Here is a 7,623-nt window from a genome sequence, read left to right as displayed (position 1 = left end):
ACATCATAGATTTACAAGATCAATGGACTAATGGATCAATAATTTAAAGTTATAAAATCTTTGGCATCCAACTGATCACATAATATCACTTGATATAACTATTATAATTTCTTCCAACACTTTGTTCTCTACTGGAAGAAAATAGTGTAGATTACCCATGTCCAGTTCTGTTTCAGACGTTCCAGTTCATTACTAGTTTCAGGGCCCTTTGATTTTGAGGTAAATATCAACTTTCTGTATCTTACTATAAGTTAAACGACACTTTGCTCAGTCACCCTAATTTGCCATTTTATTGTAAACAATAAAATCATATGCAGTCACCAAATTATCATTTTTGTTGCTGTGTATAACCACGGTTATGCTTCCATGCCAAATATTTAAAGATAAGAATAATTGCTTTCTAACTCAAAGGATCATTTTATATAAGCAATAGATAGTGCAATTCAAAATTCTCAAAACCATGCATGAACCAACAAATGAAGTAGTATCTTAGCATTTCTGTACACTTTATTAAAAATTAAATTAAAAAAAACCTCAAAAATGAAAAACATAACCATAACTGAAAAGTGATTACTGTTGCATCATAATATTAGACATACAAACATCAAAATTATACAAGGGAAGTTTTGCACACCACACGACGCATGCATACATTACAAGCATATTAACAGACGAGAGACTGCCGAGCATATCTTATAATAGTAAAACAACAAAAACAAAATTGACATCCAGTCCAACCAAGCTTCTACTTTACGTCTGGAAACAAGCAAAGGTTCTTACGAGTTTGCTGAAGCAGCTTCTGGGTGGTAATGAAGCATCTCGTTCCACATCATCTCCCTGATCATGTCTTCTCCAAGATCTTCATCAATGTCGAGATCGATGGGGACTTGAGCTGGTGGATTGGTACTCGGATCATAAAGAGGAGACATGTATGGGTGTTCCAGTGCCTCAGTGACACTGATCCTTTTAGATGGATCAAAAACAAGCATCTTCTGCAGCAAGTCAATGGCCAATGGATCGGCATGGGGGTAAAGATTAGCAAGAGGAATACGAGGGGTGTATGGCAGGGACTTGATGTATCTGCATGCCTTTGGGTTATCAATGAAGCCAAGATCAGCATCCTTCATGGTGCCAAGAACATTAACAATGAGCTTGAGCTGGTTGAGGCACTCGGTGCCGGGGAAGATGGGCTTACGTCCAAGAAGCTCAGCAAAGATGCAACCCACAGACCATACATCTATGGAGGTGTCATAGTTATCACAGCAAAGGAGCAGCTCAGGGGCCCGATACCAGCGGGTAACAACATATTCGGTCATGAATTGGTTCTTCCCATTACTAGTGCGGGCCAAACCAAAATCACAAATCTTGAGGTCGCAATTTGCATTCACCAGTAGGTTCCCAGGCTTCAAGTCTCTGTGGAGTATGTTTGCTGAGTGAAGATACTTCAGTCCTCGAAGCAACTAAAATTGCAAAAAGGATTATATGTATAAGTCATTATTAAACTACAAGCATATGAACAAAGGGCAAAAGCTTCCCAAAGAGCTTCCTGAGATAATTAGCAAGCCAAAAGTTAAAATTCACTTTCTAAAATTGTACTTCTGTAACCATATTAATGGCTAATAAATTTTTGGAATAACGATGGCCAGCTGATGAAGATAGAATAAATGAACACCCATCATTACTGCATCAAGAAAAAAAAGAAAGAAAAGAAGACATTATAACATCAGCAAATTACTTACACTCTATCTTGTTTAGATCAACTTAAAATTTATCACAAAGGATAATGTAATTAGAAGAAACATTAAAGTAGACTCCTGCTGTGTTCTATGTGGAAATCAGAAGGAAACCACAGAGCAGCTCTTCTTTAAATGTCAATTCTTGAGACAACTTTGAAAGAATCTTTTTAGAGGCTGGGGAATCAGAAACAGAGCTCTACCTATCATTTTGTTATGGGCAGATCGGAAAGCGTGCGATGTTAAAGAGAAATCCACCGTGTGTAGGACATTCTGGTGGCTCCATTGTTTTGGAGTGTTTGACTAGAACAAAACTCAACGATATGCAATGACAAGGGGAAACAGGTGGAAGATATCAGCAAGGCATTATGGTTGCATGCCTCGGGAATGGATGTTAGTTTATCCAGCATGCAAACATCAAACTACTTACCTGTTGAGAGCAACCCCTGCTTTGGGCTTTATTCTCTGCCAATCCATCCCCCCCCCCCCCCCACAACAAACACAAAAAAACAACAGAAAAAAATGAAAAAAGCATTGATGCTCAGTCCTTTTTTTTTGACAAGAAAGGTGTGAAATTCAGTTCTAAATTTGTAGCTTATAAGCCTGCTTGGTGTTTGGTGTAAATAAGAACAAACCTATCAAAGGCACCACTAGCAATCCTCCTGAATTCCAAATAATTAGCTCTGTTCCATAAAAAGAAAAGTGTCTTGGTGATGTTGTTTTACCTACATCATCTGCATTTCCTCAAAAAATTTGTAATACATGATGGTCTACAATGAAACTGCAGAGAGTTAAAAATGCTAAGGTGGTATATGAGCAATCACTGAGGCCACTGCAGAGATGCAAGGAGTATTGAAGTATCAGATATTTTCTAACAGTATATTCTCTTAATTTCGACCCATTGCCTACTGCCATCTTGGATGACAGGAATCAAGAATTTTCTTATCCTTCATATTTCTAACTAATTCATATAATTGTCTTCGAACCATGTTGCATGCACATAGCAATTTTTTTAAGGTCTTAGTTGTAATTAACCTGTACTAAGTGGCATCTATTGTAAGTGTAACAGATTAAACCTTTATAAACACCATATGCATTTGACTTTGGGATTTATGCCCAAAACTTTCTCAATAACCAAAATCTTGAAACACAGCTCACAGAATTATGGTACTTGAGCTTCTGTTATATCTCTTGTGCATACCATTCTCTGATTTCATGCCACATTTATCTACGAGCAATGTTGAACTCATCATTACCACCATCAAATTCTTATAATTCATTCATATTCCTAGCTTTCATGCCCCAAACCATATAGCAGCAGCTCAATAGGTGTCTGCCAATGTAGAGGCATCTAGGTATTTCTGCATGGTAAGGGAATCACCTTAATAAACTAAATTTACAAGATGACCCAGCCAGCTGCATCAAAGTATACAATCTTCTTTGTCTTAGTGTCCTCACTCTTATTGGTCACACTTTATTCCTTGTTTCTTCCTTTCCATTATGCCGCTTTTTTTATTGTCCTGTTGTTTCAGTCTTACAGTTGTACGTTTTGGACATGCATGTCCTAGCTCTACATTTGCATATCATCAGTTCTGTTCTTTCAGTTGCATAGCTGCTCTTATCTTCTTCTCTCTTTGCTTATTTTCATACAAATAAGCAGAACAAGTAAAAGGATCTTGAAATTTTAAAGGAATGCAACCTTCATGTTGCATTGTCTCGACCATGGGTTGTCTGTGTGAATGTGATTTCTTCCTGAAACCCACATGAGCATAAAAATGAAGATATAATATTCTTCCTTAACATATACTTTTGTTGCTATAATCTGAACCAACATATTGGTGCAAATTTGTTCAGAATTGATCCATACAAAATACAGTTATTGCAGGGTATAAATTCTGAGCGGCAATTCAAAATTAAGTGCCAAAACAAAGAATATCATTCTTTAGCGGCATTGCCAACATTCATATGACATTGAAGAATCTAAAGCGGATAAACTGTTTTGATGCATTAAGTGTGTGCACCATTAGGACAAGATAAGATATATTTGAAACACCTTTACCACAGTCATGCCTGACATAGCCATGCCTGCATGATAAGGTGCTGGGGTAGAGTCCATACCACATAGCCCATTAGGGCGAGATAAGAATCATAGCTGTGCCTGACAGTATAATATCTAAATATTGTATGTAATGTGGTATGTAGTGTACCTGCCAGTGATCAGGACAGGCCCATACCTTTATAACATTGACTGGAACCGCTTTGATATGGTTATCGTGGAAAGGAATATTATAAAGCTTCAAACGCTAAAACAGCTAAACATATTCTACACAAAACTGGACAATAACTTCCTTAAAGGAAATTAAAATAGACCTAAAATGAAAACAAGCAAACGATAAAGAGTACCAGTAATATTAAGAAAACTAAGAGCAATCAAGCAAGAAGGAAGACGAAAGATAATAGGAAAAAGAGAAAGGAAGAATCATGTTTTTGGCCAGTGGGAACCAGTCCAAGTGTCCAACCACAAATTATTATTTTAACAACATCATTCAGCAGCCCAACCACAACACTAGATAGCCATAGTTCACCATTGATCGGTTCAAAGGCTCAAGAAAACCAAAAATATATGTTATGCCATAAGTAATGGATCTACAACTTGCTAATTGAGGCCCAGCTAATAATTACATTTCATAACAACATAATAATAGTAACAATTTGATGAAATGTGATCAAACAAATAATTCTTCTGCAACTATTTGCACATGACCAATGATAAATTATTAAATCTTATCATGCGACAAACAGATACTTGTAAGTTAGCACATAACATATGATTAACTGATCCTTTACAGAATTTATCATATAAATTAAACTACATCATATTGAAAATTAGAGTTTGAATGCGTTTCAAAATCTTATCCACATTGTTGAATACTACACCAGAACATTTGTCCAGTTCAGAATCCCAAATCCATGCCGATGCAATACTTTTATGATTACATTTCACCATGAATCCCAAATCCATGCTGATGCAATACTATCGTGATAACATTTCACCATGAATCCCAAATCCATGCCCATGCAATACTATTGTGATAACATTTCACTATGAAATAAAAGTCATGGAATAACAAGTTGAACATACAGATACTTCAACAGAGAGTTTCCGCCTTTTTCTCATTTTTATCCTCTTGCTTATCTTCTCCCTTACTTTTAGTTGCTCTGAACCTACAAATAGCCTCAAAAATCAGATTGTCTCCTCAGAGTTAAAATGAGTATTGTCCAACAAGTTGCATGAAACAAAGCTGGTTATAAGGTTTCTCATCTCGTGCCCTTGATATGGAAGCAAAGTGATAGGAAGCATCACAAGCAGTGATGCCCTAAAACTTTTAGTATATCCTTACACTGCGGTATTTTTTTGTTCTTCCAATCAATCACCGCTTTGCAGCTAGTCTCGACAGCTATAAAGTTTTAACCACATGGACGTTTATAGATAATTTCTCTCTTCCTTGGCAAGTACTTTCAAACATCATGATCTTAAGTTGGAATAATTATGTGGCAGTACGAAATTCTAGAAGGTCTATTTAGAGGATTCATACCTGAAAGAGAAAATATTGGCAATGGTCATTAGAAAGTGCTTGTGATGACTTGATAATCTGATGCAGATCAGTATCCATGAGTTCATAAACTAGGTATACATCCTTGAAGCTTTTCCTATTGGCTGGCATCATGATGTCCTTCAAAGCTATAACATTTTCATGGCGTAGATGCCGAAGGAGCTTCAGTTCACGCAATGTTCTAAGTGCATCCACACGATTATCAAAGGCATTGTTGATCTTCTTTATTGCAACTTTTTCATTTGTTTCTCGATTTATGGATGAGCATACAACACCATAAGCTCCTCTTCCGATGGGCTTGATAGGCACATACTTTGTATCAATCTCAAACAAGGTTTGCCACATGGAATAGTAGTGCTTCCCACTGTTTCCCATGCCATTTGGAGGATCAACCAATATAGCCATTTTCCCTGCAAAATGCGATTAAACACAACCAAATCAAGATTTGACCCATGGTAGTGTTGCTGCTAGGTCTAAAAAATGGACATTATGAATAGATTCACATTGCATAACAATCTCATTAACTCTACGTATGTTCCATCCAACCCCCGCACCCAAAATTCATAATACTGCAATGCCAGAGTGCCATCACCGCAAGTCACCACGTGAAGGAGCCAAGTGAACTCTTTCGAATCACAGCAGTTCAAACAAACTGCTAGCAACTAAAAACGGGAAATGGCAAGAAATTCTGATTTGTTCCTAACAATTGTGCTCTAAACCCGAAAAAATAAATTGAAATGAAATGAAATCACCGGAAAACAAATAACGTGGGGAAACAAAACAAGCTTTAGAAGCCGGAACTGTGCGCACCTAAAATTTCGAATATAAACTCGGGGACGCCCAACTTCTCCTCCTCCTGATTTCCGACAATTCCCCTCGTTCCAGGGAGATGGAACAGAATAACCCAATTATTCCAGAATCTTCCAGTAATTTCAGCTAGAAAATCTCAGATGTCCACTGTATCTCTTTCTAAACCAAGATTGGAAAGCTCCCAAGATTTCAAAACCATGAAACTCCTCCAAGATCTACAGCACCCAGGACCAAATACCCTGGATCTCTCCGAATCCTCCCCTTCTATTCCAATTCCCTTTCAAATCCCCCTTCTAATCACCTCCTTATCAACGAATCCCCGATAATCGCACCAAATCAACTAAATCCATACATCACTCGACGGGATCTTGCACAATCCTAGCCTAGATCTTCAATTCCCGATCTAATATCGTTCCCCTAATCCTTTGACTCCCCCCATAAATCTCCGAGAGAGAGAGAGAGAGAGAGAGAGAGAAGCGTGGCGCCAAAACGAAAAATAACCGACCGACTTGTGGTTATTCTCCGCGATCGGAAGATACGTGTCCGCTCCCCCCTTCGTCAAGCCGGCGGCCCATGATATTCACCGCCGACCGTCGAGCGTCCCGACGAGTCCATCCCTCCGAGGCCACACCCTTCCTTTCCAGCGGTCGTGATCTTTTAAACAAAGCCAATCAGGTGATTGCTATGCCGGATTTCTAATCCGACCGTTGGATCGATGTAGTTTCACTCTCAGACCGTGGACTGATTGGGCCAATTCCCAAATCATTGGGGGTATAAGATATGCCTCCGTATATACCGCCTTCAAAGGGCCCATCCTCACCGAGCAGAATGCAGCCTTGAGAACGAATTATTATTCGACACGTATTGTTTGGAATTTGTCTTATATCATGTGGATGGTGAAAGTGGAGTTTCTTTTCCACGAGTCCGTACCTTATCGTTGAAGAATCCTTGAATGGACCAACCGGAAAGCCACCGATCGGATAGATGGCCATTTTTTTTCCCAGTAGAAGTTAGGTAGCGTTTTCAATCGATGATACCATGGGTACCATGCGCTTCGATTGGGTTGGTTCGCGGTCTCCATCGCGCTTGTTGGATGTTCTTTCTTGGCCTAGGATTAATGAAAGGCCCAGGGCTCGCGGCTGACCTTTCTATGCAGCAGGGAAGCAAAAAAGGCTTACCATTTAACTGGGGATGTGAATGGATTGAATTAGGTTGAATTGCATCTAAATTCAATTTTAATCTAAAATATTTTAAATTTAAAAATTTAATTTTAAAATCGAACTAAATATTTCATTAGTCCTATCCAATCTGAACTGAAAAATTTGAATTAGATTGAACTGAATTTTTAAACTTTTGCATACATTAGACTTCAATTTAGATTTTAATTCAAAAACAAATTATATCAATTCGAAACATATACTACTTATAAGTACTCTATAATACCGTCCTGCATCTAACAATTAATA

General features: G+C 38.0%; 1 protein-coding gene across 3 annotated transcripts; it reads right to left on the bottom strand.

Moving 5' to 3' along the window:
• Positions 1-556: 556 nt before the first annotated feature.
• LOC105046020 (mitogen-activated protein kinase 3) lies at positions 557-6,823 on the bottom strand. 3 transcript variants are annotated; one of them, XM_073252519.1, is made up of 3 exons: positions 6,667-6,823; positions 5,330-5,757; positions 557-1,460 (listed from the first exon to the last, which is right to left on the bottom strand). In XM_073252519.1, the coding sequence occupies exons 2-3, from the start codon at positions 5,750-5,752 to the stop codon at positions 777-779; spliced, it is 1,107 nt and encodes a 368-aa protein (XP_073108620.1). In that variant the 5' UTR covers positions 5,753-5,757; positions 6,667-6,823; the 3' UTR covers positions 557-776. The 3 variants fall into 3 exon arrangements, with proteins under 3 accessions (XP_073108620.1, XP_073108619.1, XP_073108618.1); XM_073252518.1 differs by having other exon boundaries at positions 6,663-6,820; XM_073252517.1 differs by having other exon boundaries at positions 6,158-6,815.
• Between the last annotated feature and the right edge of the window lie 800 nt (positions 6,824-7,623).

The sequence above is a fragment of the Elaeis guineensis genome, chromosome 2 (assembly GCF_000442705.2).
Source record: "Elaeis guineensis isolate ETL-2024a chromosome 2, EG11, whole genome shotgun sequence".
NCBI lineage: Eukaryota > Viridiplantae > Streptophyta > Magnoliopsida > Arecales > Arecaceae > Elaeis > Elaeis guineensis.
The sequence above is the reverse complement of the archived record's forward strand: the minus strand, read 5'-3'. Positions and strand labels throughout refer to the sequence as shown.

Coding starts and splice junctions, on each gene's coding strand:
- LOC105046020 (XM_073252519.1), bottom strand. CDS start 5,752: ATGGCTATATTGGTTGATCCTCCAAATGGCATGGGAAACAGTGGGAAG. Junction 1,461..5,329: donor GCCAATATTTTCTCTTTCAG/GTATGAATCCTC, acceptor TTGCAATTTTAG/TTGCTTCGAGGACTGAAGTA.